This window comes from Lissotriton helveticus, chromosome 6 (assembly GCF_964261635.1).
Source record: "Lissotriton helveticus chromosome 6, aLisHel1.1, whole genome shotgun sequence".
Taxonomy (NCBI): Eukaryota; Metazoa; Chordata; class Amphibia; order Caudata; family Salamandridae; genus Lissotriton; species Lissotriton helveticus.
The window spans coordinates 161,704,694-161,726,488 of NC_136067.1; the positions used below are offsets into that span (position 1 = coordinate 161,704,694).

Here is a 21,795-nt window from a genome sequence, read left to right on the forward strand (position 1 = left end):
GATCCTCCAAGCACTCCTGCAAAGGTCTCATGTGCTGCCGTGCGTGTGGTGTGAGGAAGATACAAGAGCACATCGACCCCAGTAGAGAAGACACCGTCCTCACTGTTGTAGATGGAGCGGTCATAAGAGCCTGAGCCTTCCGAAGGAGTGACAATTGTCTCTCCTCCGAAGGAGACACGCTTGCTGACAGCGTATTGATGGAGGCTCCCAAGTACTGCATGCACTGGACCTGAATCGGGACAGACTTGGACATGTTGATGTGCAACCCCAGCTTGTTCAAGAGAACGCACGTCTTCTGGAAGTGTGCTTAAGCTTCCGAGAAGAAGGAGGCCTTGATCAACCAATCGTCCAGGTACGGGTAGACAAACACCTCGTTTTTCCTCAGGTGTGCAGCTACCACTGCCTTGCACTTCAAGAATGTTCTGGGCGCAGACTTCAGCCCGACTGGCAGTACTGTGTACTGATAATGATTGGCGCCGACTTGGAATCGCAGGAACTTCCTGTGTTTGTGTGCAATGGGCACATGGAAGTACGCATCCTGTAGATCTATGGCACAGAGCCAATCTCCCCGTTGCAGCGGAGGATAAACCTGATGCAACGACAGCATGCGAAATTTCTCTCTCTCTGCGAATCCATTTGTTTGCTTGTCGCAAATCCAGAATGGGCCTGAACTTTCTCTTGTCCTGCTTGGGAACCAGAAAGAACCGGGAGTACAGACCTCTTCCCCTTTGAGACAGAGGTACGTCTTCTATCGCCCTTTTCCTCAACAGGATATCGGCCTCCGCCTGGAGCTCGCGCAGCTGAAACCGCGAGCTGACCGGAGGAATTGCTGGAGGAGGGCTGATGAACCGAAGACTGACTTAGACCCGGCCGGCCTTTGTTCGCCGAGGAGCATCAAGCTCTCCCGCATATGCGCACAATATACTTGTGAAGTATTAAATGGCGGCCTGGGACCACAGACAAATCCTGGGAGGAAAAACGCCGCTATAAAGGGCAGAAAGCCTCAAGCAGTTCTCCACGCCCCAAACCTACAGCCTTCCAAAAGTCTCCGATTCAGACTTCTTGCGGGCCACTCACTACCCTCATTGTTGCCCAAAGAACGGGAGAGTAGAAGCACACTGCTGAGCCGCAGGCTGCATAGACGTCAGACAATAAAAGTATGGCAACGTAGGACAAACCCACCATACCTGGGGGTCGGCAGGAGAGAAAACTCCGCTCCGACACCGATGCTTAGATCTGAAACTATCAGTCACATTAGACTATCTCTTCTAAGGCTTCCCTCCTGTCTCTCGGCAGGGGAACCACAAATCGGTGAAGAAAACACCCCCACACATGGATCTCACCACAACGGCCCAGCAACAGCGGGCCACAGCATGGTGTCCACATGCCGCCATCCCTGCGACCAAGTCAGGATTACGTTAGAAGCCAGAACCTCCTGGCAGGTGGTAGTGGACGAAAGTTAAGTACCGCCAACCAGTTAAGAGTCGGAGAGAGATTCCCGTACTCATGGAAGCGCATCCCTGGCATCAAGGCACGGGGTTCGCAGACTGAGGAGCCAAAGGTCCCTGGGGTGGTGGGTGGGAGAGGGAACCTAGAGAATTCCGAAACATCCCCAGTGGTCTCACCAGTGGTGGCAGAGCAGGAGGCGACCTAGCCGATGGGTAGGTATGAGAATACTCAAAACTAACCAAAAGGACCAACGTCCCTTGCTTACACGTGGTGAGTAGCCACAGACTCCCCATCAGAAGGGTTCCTCGACGCTGAACAACTGCTCGGCGTTGTGAGTGGACAGTGCCGGGAACACAAAGTCCCTTCACGAAGAGAGGCTCACAGCGGGGCGAGGCCCGGAACAAGACCCAGGCGTCAAGCGCCGGCAAGTATTCCGCGGCTGTAACCCATGACGTCGACCTCACTACGACGTCACAATCACTAAGACAGTGACTGTCTCTACGACAACCGACACTCCGACGTCAAAATGTCACTACGGTGTCAAACACCGAGACGCCGAGCCATCCATAACGGTGACGTCTGGACCCAACGGAAGATAGCGGAGCCCAAGCGATCAACGCCCCAAAAGGAGCATCACCGCCCCATGGCGTCGAGCCTCACCGCCCCATGACGTCGAGGCACTCCATGACGTCGAGGCACTCCATGACGTCGAGGCACTCCATGACGTCGAGGCACTCCATGACGTCGAGGCACTCCATGACGTCGAGGCACTCCATGACGTCCTCGACGTTGACCGGAACCGCGTCATAGCTCAGACGTGCCCTTACTGGGGAGAACCCCCGAGATCTCAGCATGGGACTCTGTAGAGGACCTACCCTCTCCTTACCCAGAGGCTGAAGATGCCTTCAAACTCCTCTGTTCCAAACCTGGGAGCCGAAGCCTCCTAGAAAAGAAGTTACAGAGAAGACAGGTGTCAAAAGACAGAGGCAAGCACAGAATACAAACCCTGTGAGCTTCAGCTTTGGTCTTTAGTTCAGCTGCAGACAGAGCACTTGTCAGACAGAAATAGTATAAAGACAAGAAGACTGCAGAAATTCTGCCAAAAAAACACAGCAGAATGTAGATAAAGGCCAAAGACGTCGAGTGAAGCTGAAAAAATCCAAAATTATCACAAAACTTGTATAGAAAAAGCTCAAGAAAAGAAGAGCTAATGCTCCAGGGTCCTGCTAGCAGGAGCCGGAAAAAAGAACTAAAAGTAAAAGTGACCTGCAGTGCATTCTGGGATACTGTGAGGCTTCTGGAAAGTTCTCTTAAAGGCACAGTATCCTGTTTTGAGCCACATAATGGCAGCCTATGGGGCTTGTCTGTCCACTTCTTCCTCTCCATCATTCCTCCATCATTCCAGAGGGTTTTGCTGTTAAAGGCAAGGTTTTCTCTGTAGAAAACCCTGGACAGGCTGTGCGTGGATTTTGGTGGAATTTCTAGTTGAAGTACTGGACAGTGTAGCCTGTGGATATAGGCTGCATTATCGGTCTTTAAATTCTCTATTAAGTGCCTGTGCAGTTCTGCATGTTTTGACAACTTAAGAGATTATTTTTGATTGCTCCGGGGTCCGCGCACATGGGCGGGACTATTCACTAGATTATGACAATACACAGAGATCCCCTACTACAAAACCAAAGTACTTGCTATGTCAAATTTAGGGAGGAAGCAGAGTGACTGGGGTCCTGATTAGCAGGATTCCAGTCAGACTAGTCAGAAACACTCATACCAAGCAAAAAGTGGGGGGTAATCACGCTAGAAGGATCCAACTTTCCTACACTGATTAACTATTGCCTAAAAAGCAAAGGAGACTGTTTTTCTCAATTCAGGCAATCATACAGAAAACCACTATTTCCCACTACAAAAGAAGAGGTAAAACGGATGTTTACTTAGTAGTAAGAACAATTAGCCTGTAGAACACAGGCAACTTTATATTTAGAGTACAAATGAAACACAGAAAAAAATCCAATAATAGCACCCCTCCTCCACTCTCTAGATCACTGTACGGCATGCCTCACTATTAAACCATCATCTGAATACCAGGAACTGGTCAATGTATGTCAGGCTAGTTTCTAGGTATTTCAACGTACTCACAATTCAGAACCTCGCAAGACCACGCTTTCAAGCTTTCAGCATAGGAATGGTAAAGTTTATTTTAGTGGACTTATAAGCTGGACATGATTTATTTATTAATAGCCTGCAGTAACAAGTTTACTGGTGCTTATAAGCAGAATTACACACAGCATAATGCAGTCTCTCCAGCCGCAGACTCATAAATGTCAGTAAAAGGGAGGAATAATTATGGCTGTATGAAATAGAGTAGGCTGCATGTCAGTGCAAAATGAAGTATTAACGAACAGAGTGCTGCAAAAACAGAGAAAGATACTTCAGGGCACATGTAATCAAACATGGGCTCTCACAAATACATGCCCTCACACAATCACTAATGAACTGCATTTAAAGGAAATGTCCTCCATATGAAAGAGGTAGAATGCTGAGAAAGTCTTGTTATAGTAACCTTTTTCTTCACCAGATGCAAGTGTTTATGAGTCATTCACTTTATAAATGCAAACCTTAAGATGCTTACCAGTTTCTCTGCTTCAGTGTTCATTTCTTTTAATTGCTTGATGTGCTCCTTTTTGATCATTAGAATTTTTGACAGTCTAGTCTGCAAACAAACATTTCCATTAATTCTGAAATACTCAATACACAAATAGTTAAAGCAATTGTTTCTTGGCACAATAGAGGCTGAATGTTATACTGGGTATTACTCAATCACTGAATAGCTGTAAATGACAACTCTAAACTCTTTAATGGCAGAAAAAAGAACAAGCACAATTTGGAGATCACAAAAAGCACCTCGTAACCATTTGCACATGCATTCTGGCTAACACACAGTACAGCCTCATCGGTCTGAACTATATTTAAAGATGAATAAAAGGATAAATTACAGTGGTTTATCATGAAAAGACAAGATGATATAGGTTATATGATGCAGTCCATGAAGTACGAGAATGGATCTACTACAGTGAGTAACTGAGCTACATTTCTAATCTATCTAACTCATTAATACATGGTCCCACATTTTTTAAATGGCAATTATTTACATGTTGGTCAAACAGTCAACTCTGAATCCTGTGACACCATCAAATCTCGGTCCTACTGTGCCTCTTACAAGTGCACCCAAATCTAGGGAAAACATTGAGTTAGCCCACTTGTGAGACTGTGAAGCATTTAAACCATGTAAATAAACTTGAGATTTTATTTCTCCTTCTCGAGGCAGAGAGTTTGTGCCTATTTCAATGCTCGACAACCATAGGATGCCTGCAAAAGTCTCTAGTGCTTCCATCATTATCCTCTCATATTTGTCAAGTGTATTCAATACAGTCACTGATTAGATATTGATCAGCAGCCTGTAAGAAATTAGAATGGGTGGTCGCGTCCTCGACTGGCTTCGGCCTTTATTGAAAGGCAGGAGGCACACTCATTTCTTACTTTCCTGTATTACCCACTATCGTCAGACTGAATGCTGACCAGTCAGGAACCCCCGTTCTGGTCACCCAACAGTAGTAGAGCTTTCAGCTGCATCATACCAGCTCACTTTACTTGGTTGTTTTAAGTAATTTGTGGCAGAAGTTAAGTAAACCTTACAGATTTTGCACAAGTGGTGTAGAAAATCAAGAATACAATCTTCAATCTACCACCCAAGTTCTTTTCACTGATTTCTGGTGAACACAATAGAGGAAAAACATTACTTAAGGCTCTTTGTAAGGCTATCTGGGAAATCTATAGTATGATCAAATTACTTCTAAAGTAAAGGTTAATGATTTAACTTACTAAGAGAAATCCATGCTAAGCATTCCTGGCTATAGATATGGGTAGCTAGGAGGCAGAGCCCTTCCTCTGCCAGTTTCACTAGTGCCCTGACTAAATTGAAATCTTTTCTAATTCTGGAACAATTGGTGACTTGTTGGTCCTGTAAATCAAGTTAGTTACCCTCTTTGTGATGGATACTATATCTAACCACAGATTAATCGCCATGTAAATATTACCCAGGCATCAGACTAGATCCAGAAACTTTAAAGCAGTACTCATGCGCCCTGGTAGGTGGTGCCATGCAGCTCCACGCAAACGTCGCCCGCTCAGGAAGTAATTAGCAGAGCTGCACACAAGTAACACCCATGCACAGTGACATCACTTGCTTGATAAACCTTGTCCGCGACCTCAGATTAAGAGCCTATCTGCATATTGGCATGACAAGTGTTCAGATCTCTAGATGGGACCTTTTAAGATGGAAAAAAGTCCAGTTCACAGAACGGGGCGATGGGAGGGCTAGAGTGAAATCTTAGGCTTAGATGGAGTATCCACCAGAAGGAAAATGTTACTTGCCAGTATGCATCTGTTCTTGGCATGTAGAGCTGTAGATTCATATATTGTGCATAGATCGCCAACTGGTGTTTGGCCCGGATGTTTGCAGTTTGTTTTTGTTAGAAGAAGTCTTTGAAGTCACAAGATAGGTGACTCCTTACGATGATAGTGTGCATGGGCATCGACTCCATCCCCAGATTGTTTTCGCCATGAAGAGTGAGGATGGAGTTAGTAAGAAATAGAAAGAGATGTCCATGTGAGATGTATCCAAGTAAGAAAACACTGCAACAGATAAAGGTACCCGGGGAGGTGGTGGGCGTATATGAATCTGCAGCTCTACATGTCAAGAACAGATGCATACTGGTAATTAACATTTTCCGCTCACTGCATATGAGCTGTAGATCATATACTGTGCATAGACTATACAGCAGTTTTGTTTGTGACGGTGGCTAACCTGTATCCGTTGCAGTGGTTTGAAAGAGTGTTCTTAAGACAGCCTGGCCCACACTAGCTTGTTGTTTTGCGTGCACATCTACACAATAGTGTTTTGTAAATGTGTGCAGTGTAGCCCAAGTTGCAGCTTTGCAGATGTCATCTAAGGGGATGTGCCCTAAGAATCCCATAGAAGCCCGTTGTTTGCGGGTGGAATGAGCTCTAGGGGGAATTGTTAATGTACTTTTGGCTTTAAGGTAGCATATTTGGATGCACTTAACAATCCACCGTGCAATGCCTGCTTTTGAAATGGGATTGCCTTTATGAGGTGGGAAAAAGCAATGAAAAGTTGTTTAGTCTTTCTAAAGGATTTAGTTTGTTCAATGTAATAGAGTAGTGCTCTTTTGACGTCTAGCGTGTGAAGAGCCCATTCTGCCACTGAGTCTGGTTGAGGGAAAAAAAACTGGTAACTCAGACTGGTTAAGAAGAAAGGCAGACACAAGTTTGGATTAGGTCTGAGAACCACTTTGTTATGATGATTTTGCAAAAATGGTTCTTGTATGGTTAGTAACTGGAGCTCACTCACTCTTCTAAGAGATGTGATGGCTATAAGGAAGGCTACTTTTCAAGTGAGGAATTGTAGTTCACATTTGTGCAAAGGTTCAAATGGTGGGACCATGAGCCTTGTAAGGACTATATTAAGTTTCCACACTGGAGAGGGCGGAACTGTAGGGGGAATTATTCTTTTAAGTCCTTCCATAAAAGCTTTAATAGCAGGTACTCGAAACAAAGACAAGTGTTGTCTGCTTTGTAGATAAGCTGCTAATGCAGCTAGATGTAGTCTTATAGATGTGTATGCTAGATTACAGCATTGTAGGTGTCATAGATAGCAGATAATGTTTTAAGTGGAAGCGTCTAATGGATTGATTTTATTGTTAGTACAGTAAATTACAAATCGTTTCCACTTTGCTGCGTGGCATGCCCTGGTAGTAGGACGTCTAGCCTCTTTAATGACGTTCATGCAATCTGGTAGGAGATTAAGGTAGCCAAACTCGAAGACTTTAGGTGCCAGCTCGCCAGGTTGAGTTGATTGGGATCTGGATGCCTTATCTCTCCATGGTTCTGAGTGAGAAGTTTGGGAGAGAGGTGCAGGTTTTGATAAGGAAATACTGACATTTCCAATAGTGTTGGGGACCAGGGTTGTCGAGCCCATGTGGGAACAACCAGGATTAGTGTGAGGGAATGCTGTTTGACCTTCCGGACCACTAATGGAATGAGTGGGAGAGGCGGAAAAGCGTAAGCAAATTTCCCTGATGATCTCCATATCGCATTGCCTTTGGATAATGGGTGTGGATACCTGGACACGAAGGTTGGGCATTTAGAGTTTTGATGTGTGGCGAACAGATCTATTTCTGGGTAGCCCCACATTTTAAATAATGGAAGAACTTGAGGATGAAGTTCCCATTCGTGGATCTGTTGTTGTTGACGACTGAGCAGATCCGCGATGTGATTGTGTATCTGGGAGGTGTGCTGCTAGGAGATATGTTTTGTGGGATGGCCCATTTCCATATGCGTTGAGCTAAGTGTGAAAGTTGTAGATAATTTGTTCCTCCCTGCTTTTGTATGTTGTACATGTCATGTTGTCCGTACGAACTAAGACAGCTTTGCATACTGGACGGAGTTGAAAGGATTTCAATGCCAGAAATATTGGCAGTAATTCCAGGTGGTTTATGTGGAATTGTTTTTGCTTTGTAGTCCATAGGCCTTGAATGGTAAGTTTTTGGAGAGGAGCTCCCCAGCCGGTGAGCGATGCGTCTGTTAGCACTATCTGTGGAACCGGGTTAAGGAACGGCCGCCCTTGGAAAGGTTTTGTGTGTTCCACCAGTGCAGAGAGCGATATGTGTGTCTGTCCACCAACACCAGATCTGTTAGAGGACCTTGAGCCTGGTTCCACTAGTGTGCTAAGCATTCCTGTAGAGGAAGCATGTGAAGTCTTGCATGAGGGACGGTTAGAATGCAAGAAGCCATCATCCCGATTAACTGCATGAACACTCGAGCTGGAAATGAGGGTTGAGGCAAACATTGTGATATTAGAGCCTGTATGTTGCGTATTCTGAATTGGTTGGGGTATGCTAGAGCTTTGGAAGTGTCTATTGTAGCTCCTAGATACATTTGTGTGTTGGATGGTTGGAGGTGGGAGTTGGTGAAGTTTACAGTGAATCCCAAGTCGTGAAGCAACTGAATTATATTGCAGGTGTGGTGAACGCAGCTGCTGTGTGACTTGGCTTTTATGAGCCAGTCATCCAGGTATGGGAACATGTGAATGTGTTGTCTTCTTAAGTGAGCCGCAACTACTGCAAGGCACTTGGTAAAGACTCTGGGTGCTGTGGTCACCCAGAACGGGAGGACTTTGAACTGGTAGTGTTGACCGTCCACCAGGAACCCGAGATATTTTCTGTGAGCTGGATGAATGGGAATATGGAAGTAGGCGTCCTTAAAACCCAGCGTGGAAAGAAAGTCGCCTTGTTGAAACAATGGGAACAACTGTTGGAGGGTGACCATGTGGAAGTGACCCGACTGAATATAGAGATTTAGTGTTCTGAGGTCCAGCATTGGCCTGAGAGAGCCATCCTTTTTTGGAATTAGGAAAAAATAGGGAGTAAACCCCTGTGCCCTGATAAGGCAAGGGGACTGGTTATATTGCATGTTTTTGTAACAGGGAGAGAACCTCTTGTTTTAGGAGGGTCAGATGTTCTGATAACATTGGACGATGCGTGGGAGGGATATTTGGGGGAGTGGAGGTGAGTTCTAGACAATAAACATACTGGATAATTTGTCTTACCCACTTGTCTGTTGTGATGGAGTTCCAGACAGGTAGGAACTGTGAGAGACGTCCCCCGATAGGAGTAGAACGGTCAGGGAGTAGTGAAGGGAAGTTAAGGGAACTGAGGGTGTTGTTACCTCTGGCTCTTCCCCTATTATTGTTCCCTCTGTATCCTCCCTGAAAATATCCTTTGGGGGAGGTAGATTGATTGGGGCTGTAAGAGGAGGGATTTGCTGATGATATTGTTTTGGAGCCACCCCTGTAAAAGGAGCGGCGAAAGGAACCCCTGTTGATTTGATTTTTAAATTTATAGAGCGTGCGATTGCCCAGAGGCGTATTGACGCTAGGGGTCGATGTGCAAAAGATTGCCGAAAAGGTAATGATCAGACTAAGGAGGTAAAGAGGCAGATTTTTACGGCTTTTCTAAAAGACAAGAGCGAAGGGCTGCTCTTTATTATGATTGGGAGAAGGTTCCAGGTCTTGGCTGCCCACAACAGGAAGTCCCCCCCCCCACCCCACCCCACCTTGCCTGCTTGAACTTTGGTACCTGTAAAAGTTTTGCATGAACAGACCTCAGTCTTATAGCTGGCTTGTACCGTTTCAGCTGTGCTCTTAAAAACTGCGGTCCTGAACCATGAAGGGCTTTGTAGGCCAGACAGACTGATTTAAACATAATCCTCTTTTCGATCGTTAGCCAGTGGAGGGCTCTCAGTCTGTGGTCGACTGGCTCTGATCTGGAAATATCCAGCACAAGCCTTGCTGCTGCGTTCTGCAGATGCTGGAGTTTAGTTAGGTGTTTACTTTGTATCCCTGCATACAAGGCGTTACCATAGTCCAGTCTGGACAGGGCCAATGCCGTAATGAGTGTTTTACATGAATCATGGGGGATAAAAGTTTGTATTCTTCTAATCATTTTTAAAATGTACCAGACAGTTGAGGACACTTTATTTATCTGGACGTTGAAAGTCAATTTATTATCAAATATGACTCCCAAATTTCCGACTTTGTCCACTGGGGTTGGGCACTCACCCAGGCTGTCTGGCCACCATTTAGGAGACCAAAAGTCTGCATCCGATCCCAACAGCATCACTTAGGTATTATCACCGTTCAATTTCAGGCAGTTAAGCTGCATCCATTTATTCACCTGCCTCATGCTGTCATTAAATCGGTCGGCTGTTTCCTCCATATTGCTTGAGACTGACAGCACTATTTGGGTGTCATCTGCATATGAAACTGGCAAAAACCCACACTTTCCGATTATCGATGCCAGTGGGGCAACATAAATATTAAAGAGAATAGGACTCAAGGAGGACCCCTGAGGCACTCCACAAGGTGAACTAAATGGTTTGGGTGTGGAGTCTCCTAATTTAACTGAGAAAGTTCTAGCCGTTAAAAATGAAGACAGCAGCTTGAGTGCATCGTCTTGAACCCCCAGTTCTACTAGATGGTCCAGGTGTAACTCGTGATTCACGGTGTCGAAGGCTGACGATAAATCCAATAGAATCAGGGCGGCCTTCCCACCTGCGGTGTCGAAGGCCGCCGATAAATCCAATAGAATCAGGGCGGCCTTCCCACCTGCATCCAGTATACTCCTAAATGCCTCTGCTGCCATAACCAAGGCTGTCTCAGTTGGATGTTCGTTACTAAATCCATACTGTGATTGGTCCAGAAAGTTTCTTGAGGCAATGACATTTGTCAGTTGTACATTCAGCAGTTTTTCGAACACTTTGGCTGGGAATGGGATTCTTGAGATTGGACGATAACTACTGGGTTCTTTTGGGTCCAAATTGTTTTTTTTTGTTTTTTTTTTAGAGTGGGAGTACTGAAGCTGTGTTTTCCAGGCATCTGGAAAATAGCCTGACTGGATTATCCCTGTAAATACAAGATTTAGTTGTTCACTTAACAGTTCTGGGAACATATGCATAACCTGAGGTGGGCATGGGTTTGTTGAGTCCCCAGACCTAATTGTCTTCACTACCTGGCTAATCTGTTCTGCTGAAGGGGGAGCAAAACAGAAATACGTTTTTTGTGAGGGTGCAAATATTTCTACTGAGTAGTACTCTTCTAGTGGATCAGTGTGTAGTTCCACCCCATGGTAGTGAGCAGCCCTATTGATAAGTTGTGCAAACCCAATGTTATCATCAGATGGGGATGGACTGGAGGGATACAGATCGGGGGTCATTGTGGAGATCTGGATCTTCATTATAGTCATCCCATGGGTCTGGGTCCTGTGGTATGTGATGGTCGGCATCATCCCCTAGTGTATCCCCATCCCCACCATCATCACCACCATCTTGTGGCACAGGTATGTGTGAGTTTGCTGGTGAAATGAATAAGTTAGGATCAGGAGGAGGAGAAGAGGGAGGCATACAAGGGGGAGAAGGGTTAGTACCCATGTCCTTGCGTTTGAGAGGTATGGGAGGATCCTCTGGAAGGTCTAGTTTCCGTTTCTTAAGAGGTTTGGTGAGAGGTTTGCCAGTTTTGGGGTCAATATGCAGTGTTTTCTGCTTTGGATCCTAAGATTCTGGAATTATTCAGAATCAGGCAGCCCGTTTGATCTTCGGCCAGCCAAAATATCAACATGTCACTCCTCTTCTGCGTAGCCTCCACTGGCTCCCTATCATTAAACGTTGCACCTTCAAACTGGGCTGTATCACCTTTAAAGCCTTGTCTGACTTAGCCCCTGCATTCATTACTTCCTGCTTGACCCGGTATGTCCCCCACAGAGACCTTCGCTCTGCAACTCTCAATCTTCTTGTTATTCCCAAAACCAGATGCAGGAAGCACGGTGGTCTGAGTTTTTCTGCTATGGCCCCCTCTACTTGGAACTCTTTTCCAACTGCACTCCGCATCTGTTCAAACTACGATCACTTTCATAAACTTTTAAAAACCTACCTGTTTCAGTCAGCATTTTAGTAAACTCCTCCACCTAGCTGCCGTTATGTCAAGAGCGCCATGAAACCATTGGTGAACGTGCGCGGTATAAATACTTTTAACGTAACGTAACGTAGAAAGTTCTTTGAGTGGTGCGTCTTGTTTCGGTACCGGCAGCTTGGCTGGAGTGTGTTCCTTAACAGGCTTAAGCTGCAATGGTTTTGTAGGTGTTTTCGGCTCCGAAATCTTTGGTGAGGGAGTTTTTGTGATCCGACAGTCTACGGTTCCGAAACTTTTTGTTCGAAGTTTTCAGTTTGTCCCGTTTCAGCTCCGAAGCTTTGTCTTTTCGTGGCTTCGGAGTCGGAGTCTTCAACGTCGAAGGTGTCTTCGGTGCCCGCAATGAAGTGCGGGGCACCAGCTTGGTTTTAGGCTTTGGTGCCGAAGGTGTATGTTCGGGGCCGGAATGGGGCCGACTCGATCCAGAGTCAGAAGGCTTTTATTTCAGTTTTATAGCCGGGCCCGAAGGCGGGCGTCTGAAGTATGAACACGGTGTTGACCTGAGCCCGAGGGTGAAGGTGTTGACGGAGCCTTAGGTTTGGATTTGGTGGCAGTACTCACTGTCCGATGAGCCAGGGTGACAGTCTGCTCGTCTTCCTCGGAGTCGTCGGCTTCGGAGACGGAGATATCCTCTTCTGCAGGTTGAAGCTCTGGATGGACTGTGGAACCTGCGTCGAAGATGTCTGGAATCGAGCTGATGCTCCGGGACATTTCGTGTCGGCGAGCCAGACAATCACGGATGGTTTTCTTCTACCGGAACGAAGTACAGACCTCGCAGTGTTTTTCCTCGTGTTGGGGGGAGGGGCAGAGGTTACACACTTCATGTAAGTCTGTGTGTGGGAATTTAGCACCACACCTGGGGCATTTTTTAAACTGAGTCCGTTCCATCGAGGGCCGTAGTAGTCAGCGCGGCTCGGCCCAACGGCCCGCGTTGAATTTCTTTGTCTAAGATTTTTTGTAGTTGGAGGATGCGTGACGAAAGGGGAATGCGATTGAGAACAATACCGTAGAGCGGTGAAGGATTGCGCGTAGAAGAAGGTTCCAAGACAATACCAACTCGGAGCGCAAAAAATCACATCCGAACCCGATGGCGGAAAAAAACAATCTGGGGATGGAGTTGATGCCCATGCGCCCTATCATCGTAAGGAGTCACCACCTATCTCTCGACTACAACGACTTCTTCGAACTAAAACAAACTGCAAACATCCAAGCCCAACACCAGATGGCGACCTATGCACAGTATATGATCTACAGCTCGTATGCCTCGAGCAGAGTGTTACTGAAAGTATGTAACTTCTTCTGATGGATACTTCGAACCGCAAATCTTAACCTTGTGAATAGAAGAATCCTCCCGAGGGGGGGGTGAGGAGGGGGGCTGCTCTGTGAATGGCTTAATGCAAAGTAGGCCAAATGCCCATCCCGGGACTGCAAGATAGTAGTGCTTTGTGAACCTGTGTATCAACGCCCATGTAGCCACCTGAAAAATATCCAGGACAACCACTCCACATGCGAAAGCCGAGGTAGCAGCTTTAGCTCTGGAGGAACAAACATGTAGGCCTTCTGGGGGCTGCTTCTTTGCCAGTGTGCAGCAGGTCTTTATGCAGAGAACAATCAATCAACAGATGGTCCTTTTTTGCATTGCCTTGCCCTTACTCTACCCAATGTTCCTTAGTCCAGTCAAAGTAAAAACTGAGCCTTCTTTTGTTGTCTAAACAATGTAGTCTTTAACCCTCTTTTGAGGGAGAAGTCAAAGCAAAGAAGTGTGAAAGCCTGTCAGACATGAATTGGTGTTACCACTTTTGGCAGAAAAGCCCCTCGAGTACTCGGCACCAACTCGTATGGGAGAAACGTGGTTTAGGGAGGTTGGACAGAAAGATCCTTAAGTTCACTCGCATACTGAGCTGATGTTATGGCAAGAAGGAAGACTGATTTGAGGGTCGAAAGACACAAACAACTGTGCATTAGCTCAAAGTGAGAATGTACAATGCAATAGGTCTCGCATTAGGAAAGTTTGAGCTATTGGTATTGTAAATTACAATTTTTGTATTTATTGTATTGTAATTGCATTTATAGATTATGTGTTAGTTTTGAAAATAGCGAAATTAATAGCTTTGTCATTTACAATGCCAATAGTTATAACTTTCGCAAATGTGACACATTTGTAATGCAATGTGTTGTATTTACGTGAGTTAGATGTATTGATATTACAAATATCAATGTTTTTTTTAAAATAATTAATACTTATTGTAATTTATAATGGCAATAGCTTAAACTTTTGTCAATAACTGTTGTGAAGATTATGTTCAGTGTATTTTATTGTGCTGAAAATCCAAGAACAGAAGTGAAATATTAAAATGTTTTTGTGACATTTGAAATAAAGCTTGAAACATTGAGAGAACATATTTGAACCAGTTGTTGAATGGTTGCACAGATTGATGCTGTGGTGGCGCTGAGTGATGTTGTGGTGGCGACGAGTGGGGGCTAATGTGTGAGGGTGCAGTGTGAGAGGGGGCAGTGTGAGAGGGGGCAGTGTGAGGGGGGCAGTGTGAGGGGGCAGTGTGAGGGGGGGCAGTGTGAGGGGGGGCAGTGTGAGGGGGGCAGTGTGAGGGGGGGCAGTGTGAGGGGGGGCAGTGTGAGGGGGGGCAGTGTGAGGGGGGGCAGTGTGAGGGGGGGCAGTGTGAGGGGGGGCAGTGTGAGGGGGGGCAGTGTGAGGGGGGGCAGTGTGAGGGGGGGCAGTGTGAGGGGGGGCAGTGTGAGAGGGGGCAGTGTGAGGGGGGGCAGTGTGAGGGGGGGCAGTGTGAGGGGGGCAGTGTGAGGGGGGGCAGTGTGAGGGGGGGCAGTGTGAGGGGGGCAGTGTGAGGGGGGCAGTGTGAGGGGGGCAGTGTGAGGGGGGGCAGTGTGAGGGGGGCAGTGTGAGAGGGGGCAGTGTGAGAGGGGGCAGTGTGAGAGGGGGCAGTGTGAGAGGGGGCAGTGTGAGAGGGGGCAGTGTGAGAGGGGGCATTGTAATGAATGTGTGAGGGTGCGGGGTGTGATTGTGCAGTGTGTGTGCCCTAAAGTAGTGTGAGTGAGCAGTGTGTGAGGGGTGTGATTGTGCAGTGTGTGTGCCCTAAAGTAGTGTGCGTGAGCAATGTGTGAGTGCGCAATGTGTGAGTGCACAGTGTGTGAGTGCACAGTGTGTGAGTGCACAGTGTGTGAGTGCACAGTGTGCGAGGGGTCAGTGTGCGAGGGGTCAGTGTGTGAGGGGTCAGTGTGCGAGGGGTCAGTGTGCGAGGGGTCAGTGTGCGAGGGGTCAGTGTGCGAGGGGTCAGTGTGTGAGGGGTCAGTGTGTGAGGGCACAGTGCAATGAGTGTGTGTGAGGGTGCGAGATGTGTGACAGTGCGGGGTGTGAGGGTGCAGTGTGTGTGGCCTAAAGTAGTGAGTGCGCAATGTGTGAGGGGGCAGTGTGTGTGAGGGTGCAGTATGTGTGGGCTACATTACTATGAGTGAGCAATGTGTGAGTGCGCAGTCACCAATACTGTGAAAAGCGTATGCACTACCGAGGGTTAAGGAGGAGCGACTGCCGGAATGTGTCTTTGTTAATTAATGGTCGGGGCTTGATTAAAGTGGGTCGCAAGCTTAGTGCACAAGGTGAAAGTACTCCCGATGTACAGTAGTGGTAAGAAAAGCTATTTTTTTTCTATGGAATGTAGTTAGCTGCTGCTTTTGTGGGCCACATGATTAATGCACAAAGTGAAAGGTTTCACGATGTGTGGTAACGATACAAAACTAGGCTAGAGTCATGCATGGGGAGTCCCAAGTCGTTGCGCCAGCTGAGCTCGCCTAAACCTAAATCAAAGTAGTAAGTGCTCGTGTGACAGGCATCTTGAAGATGGCCGCCTGGTAGGAGCTCCTGTGAGGAGCTCCCAGTGCTGGGGATCCCATTCGGGCATTATCCCTGTTAGCACCTACCAGCACGACGGAACGAAAGTAGAAAGAAGAACGGAACGAAAGAGTAACTGGATCGAGTAACTGGATTGACTAATGACCCCTGAAATGCTCCGCGATCGGACTTTCGATTCTGACACCCTCATCGCTGACACGGTGCTGCTGAGCCGACACCGCGGACCACCCTGCCGACACTGCGGACCACCCTGCCACCAGCCCTGCACTGGATCCAAGGCGTCATAAGAGCGGCGCGTCTCAGGGGCGGCTGAAACTCCAGGAGCCTGTTCCAGGCAGCTCGACGACTTCGGAGGGCTGGAAGAGGTCCCCCGCCTCAAGGCGGAGGAAGGCACTGGAGCTCGGTTGCTGATCCATCCCTGGGCTGCAGAGGAAGCCCAAAGGCATACACGGCAGCATCGGTGGGCACCCTCGGCAGCATAGGAGGGCACCCCCCCCGCGCAGAGGCGGCTAAAGCTCCGTGAGCATGCTGAGCCGGAACCGCCCGCTCCACCGCAGTGAGACGCAGTGAGTCTCAGAGGCTACGGAGGGCTAAGTAAAGCCGCAGCAGAGGAGCTACAGCGAACGCCAGAGGATTGAAAGTGGCCCCCCCACCGTCCGCTCCACGGTGGAGGACGCCGGCTGCTACGAAGGAGCAGTCCCCCCACCCCTCCTCCTCCCCCCCCCCCCCCCCCCCCCCCCCGCACCGCAGCACCGGAGACAGGACACGGGCTCAGGAGATGGATGCGCCCGGAGGGTATTGCGCCGCCGCTGCCCAGGGGAGAGACTGAGGAGAGCCCTGAGACCAACAACGGGAGCGGTTCTGCGACAGAAGACTGAAGCCTGCCCCCATCGGCTTCGTTAGATACCGGGTGATTACCTATGCTGCGTCTCATGGTGATACAGGCTTGGAGCCATGATCTGATCTAATCTGTGGAGTTCAATCACAAGATATTCACAAATTTTAGCAAATCGGAAGGGACTGAGACACTTTGTGGATTAATGCATTGCTTCTGAAAGACGCTACGGTCGGACTCAGGGGGCACACAGAGACTTGAGGTATTTGTATTTCTCCTACCCGCCTGCTCATTTTTAAACTACCTCCTCTGTCCAAAATGGTTGGAGCCATAAACCTGTAACAATAAATCCCCCCCCCCCCCCCTCCCCCCCCCACGGTACCTCTGTCCACGAGGCTCCTCAATTTAACTCCCCCACACAGAGATAAGCATTCCTCCCAGATAGCTGGAGCATTGCTGGCTCGGATAGAAAGTGAAACTCCTCCCCCTAGGCTTAAAGTAATAGTAGCAGACAGAGGACTAATATCTCCACCTCCCCTGCATGCATGAAGGAGAGGGGATACTGCTCTTCTATGCTAGCTAAGCAACAGCAACAGCAACAAACAGAGGACTAATATCTCTATCCCACCTATTTGGCGGACATGTTTGACTATTCTCTCTCATGGGCGGACATCCTGGATTAGTCATTTTCTTCTTTATCTGAACACTCGCCAAGAATTAATCACTCTAGACTAATCACAACTACTGAGTACTTGGCTCAGTTAGGTATCTACACCCTCTTGTGAAAGAATGCCTGCCTATTATTGTATTATTATTCTTTTAACTATACTCTGAACATATGTAATGCAAAAAATGCCACCTCATATATGCAAGAATGTCTGCTTATTATTGCAGTACAGTCCTAGCTTTACTCTGAACATTTGTAATGCACAGATTGCTACACCATATCTGAAAGAATGTTTGCCCAGTTTTGCAGTATTGTACCTATACCTGTATGTTTAACATTTGTAATGCGCAGATTGCGACCTCATATGCCTTTTACCGCAGTATTATTCTTCTACCTGTTTTTCGAACATTTGTAATGCAATGCTACTTCATTTACCTTGGTTACTAACTAATGTCATTTCTGATTTCTATGATTTTGGATTTTTGATGGTGGCACTACCCCATATATATATCTGGCTGATCACCAGTGACACTGTTGTACTCTATAACCTATTGTAACCTATTGTATGTATATGTTTCGCTGCACACTCTTACATTTGGGATACGCCGATTGATCACTAGTACTATTCTTACACCGTGTAACCTACTGTATGTTTTTGTTTTTCCTGCACATGTGTACCACTATAGTGCATTCTCCTAGTCCCACCTAAACCATCATTGCAACAAGGATCCCCCCATCCCCCCCATTCTCAGTCCCCATTACCCTCTCACCGCCTTTCTTAGTATAACTCCCCCTCCCCACAACATGACCACTCCCAATCCCATTTCCCCTCCTACTCTCAGCCCCCATTACCCTTCCTGCACCCCCACCTCGACTATCAGTCTCCCAGCATACACCCTGACCCACCCACCTACCATCATTGCCCTCACTCACACCATCAACCCCCTCCCCACCTCATCCACACCCTTCCCGCCTCTCACCTCCTTTCTTAGTATAACTCCCCCTCCCCACAACATGACCACTCCCAATCCCATTTCCCCTCCTATTCTCAGCCCCCATTACCCTTCCTGCACCCCCACCTCGACTATCAGTCTCCCAGCATACACCCTGACCCACCCACCTACCATCATTGCCCTCACTCACACCACCAACCCCCTCCCCACCTCATCCACACCCTTCCGGCCCAAAACATCCCTTCTCCCTAACACCCTCCCGTACACCAACACAACGCACACCTCCTCGAACACCAGCCCACGCTCCCACCTGCACACGAATTTCCTGGTCAGCCATTCCCCTCAGACGGCCGCCCCCTCCTCCACCACCTACCCCACGATGGACAACATCATGGCCACCCTTGCTCAGATCAAAGATGGCATACACAACATCAAGGAACTACTCGCCACACACCCCATACACCCCTCACCCACCTCCCCTCCCAACTTATTCCCTACCCACCCGGTTGACTCATTCACTCAACACGCCCCAAACCGGGCGTCAATCCCCGCTCTTAGACGCAGCAAATACCCTCATCCCCCTCGTCGCCCCTGCAATACCTCACACAACTACACCTCCCCGCCCAACGGGTCCTCCATCCTTCCGTCGAACTCTCTCACTCAACCTTAATCATTTTTATTAACTGTCTGATTCCCACATGTTTAACTTTGTAGCCATTTACGTTTGCCATTTATTTGTACTATTTTGTACATAGGTTGGCTTGTAGCCACCTATTTGTACCATTTATACTATGTGACCTATTGATTTATCTGTCTGACTATGCATCCCCAGGTACTCCTCCTTGTAAAGCGCTCTGATATCCGCAAGGATCTTGTCCGCGCTATATAAAACTTTCAAAATAAAATAAATAAATAAATCTCAGCTACTGGGAACAAAAAATTTGCTTTACGATGCACGTGGTCATTTATTTATTTTTATGTATTGGATTACACAGTACAACTTTGAAATAACAATATTAACTGTTCTGCAGACCACAGATTAACCTGCACTGAAGGTACCCGCCAGCTGCCAAGTTTCCTAGGTCCACGCGAGCCTATTTAGGGCAGTCCGGGCGTTTTTTCTTACAATCTGGTTGTCAAAGTCGTATTTAACCCAGCATAAAACCAATGCTACAAGTTCCAGAATTCTGATGAAAAAGCACAGGTGTGGCCTGCCTCGCTAATTAGGCATAAAACCTTGGCAGCTATGTACTATTTGTTTTACCTATAGCACTGTGCACGGCGCCCGCTCCAGGACATTTGTTTGTTTCTTCACATCCGTAGTGTACAGAGCAGAGCGGTACTGGTTTTGTGGGGGCTACAGCTAGAGGGATAGGCAGTAAAGATGAACACGGCTAATTTATTGTTTCGGGGCTTTACATAGTGCTTAAGTGCCTGCGTTGAATCACTTTGAGGCTCTGAAAACATACAGACATGAATAAGTTAAGCCATTCTCGGACCATAGGCCTGACTAGTGAACGTTGTGCATCAAAGGGTAGTGTCCTGGGGGGTGATGCTCTCTGTTCTCTTAAGCCCTCGCAGTGACTTCGGAAACTCCTGGAGAATCATATATTTACTGCAGAGGCGGGAGTCGCACAGGTCAGAAGTTTTGATTAAAGGGGCGTTGTAATCGCAGAACGGCAAAGCTGTTATAGCTATTTAATGCCTCGGGACACTGAAAGTCGCCTCGTCTTCTAATGTGCTTCAACAGTGTGCTACAAATTAACAAGGACTAAAAAACGTGTTAGTCGTAATCCCAGAAAAGTGAAAATCTGTGTGACAACATTTTAGAGCCAATTCGCAGTACTCGTCCACATTGGCCGATCGATTTGAGGATTGCACCTCGGTTATTATCAAGATCCATAACCGTGCTGCTGCAAGTGATGTGCAAAATAGGCAGCTTAAAGAAAGCTCTTCTTGGACATCATAAACATATTTTACAAGACACTCTGTGGTTCCCACAGTGCTGTTCACTTGAAGTCCGTATACGGAGGGAGGGTCAGTCTGGGGAAATAAAGATCCAGCGAGGGCAGCCAGTCCCGTCTTTTGAGGAAGAGGGTATTTTCCATGGAACGCTATTTGTTCATATACAAGTGCTGCAGGAAACCTTTCGAAACAGAAGTATTTTATAGGTTATTGAAAACAGAGGCCAAGATTTCATTTGGACGTGAGTGGGAATAGATTTTAATTTGCGTTTTTTGTTGTTGTTTTTTTTGTTTTATTTATAATTATGCCTGCTGACATTCTGAAGGCACTGCTGGAAAAAGATGACACTACCTGAGATCTCACACCACTGACAGTGGTTTAGCAGAGGAAGAGCCTAAGAGCCAATGAGCAGCGATAAGATGCTTCTGGCTGAAGTTCTTCCCACTGAATTCCTGCAGCACCAAGATTCTACTAAGATGAGCTGACCGCACATGGAATCTTAAAATGCAAACAAGCTCTTGGCATTGCTGTGATTAGGGGAGGGGAGGGGGGGGGGGGAGAAATGCGGCTCGGGAGCAAATGGTAACGAGCGCGTGAATGGGAAGAGCTGCCGTGGGAGGGGAAGTCGGAGAGTGCGAAGTGCAGGCGGGGGGTGGGGAGTGGAGCCTTTGAAGTGTGTGTGGCTTTCATGTGGTGATGCTAGGGAGGCGGATAGAAGCGCGTGCACGGGACACATGCACTTCTGGAAATCCGCATTTTTTGAGAGCTTAGTTTAGCCCCAATAGTCTCGTCCTATCCATTCCTTGCGGAATGGGATAGGCGAGACCTAAAAAGTAATAACCAAATTGAAATCCCACTGTTGCATCCCAAAGAGCTTTGGTCAAAATAATTGCTGCAAATCTACCAGAAATCTCACCACAATTGCTGGTTTAAACAACAAAGGCAGGTCCAACAACCTTCTAGCAGAGGACGGGCCATAGCCTTTAACAGTGTCCAAAGTAAGTCCTAGCTGGGACAGGGACAAAAACAAAATCTCAGACAACTTGGCCTGCAGTGGGTCAATCTAGTGAGTGCCGCCTCAAACCAAAATTAGTCCAAATGACTGTCATACACCGATATTGTAGAGGGATGCCTCACCAACAAGATAACTTCAGAAGAATACAGAGTAAGAGAGGCTGCGGCATACAGGAGTCCCAAAGTCCACTATTTGGAATGAGTCTCTCAGACAGCCTCCTTGGGAACTCAAACACATAAAAGTGCTGACATTATGTATTCTCTGCAGTGGCAAAATGATCGAGCCAGGGTTCTCCTCAATGCTAGAAAATACCTTGCACCAAAATCTGGGTGTTACTGCCATTCATGGTCTGCTAGGCATCAGTGGTTAAGTGTGCCTTTCTTGGTATTTATAGATCCCTCCAAGTTGTTTATCATAAAAGAAAGCCCTTGGCA

General features: G+C 47.3%; 1 protein-coding gene across 2 annotated transcripts in view; it reads right to left on the reverse strand.

The window, feature by feature from the left end:
- The window catches only part of LIN9 (lin-9 DREAM MuvB core complex component), a 478,167-nt gene that overhangs the window by 129,020 nt on the left and 327,352 nt on the right, over nucleotides 1–21,795 (reverse strand). For both annotated transcript variants that reach the window (XM_078647550.1, XM_078647551.1), the window contains exon 11: nucleotides 4,079–4,159. In XM_078647550.1, the coding sequence (XP_078503676.1) occupies nucleotides 4,079–4,159 (81 nt within the window). The remainder of the gene's footprint in view (nucleotides 1–4,078; nucleotides 4,160–21,795) is intronic.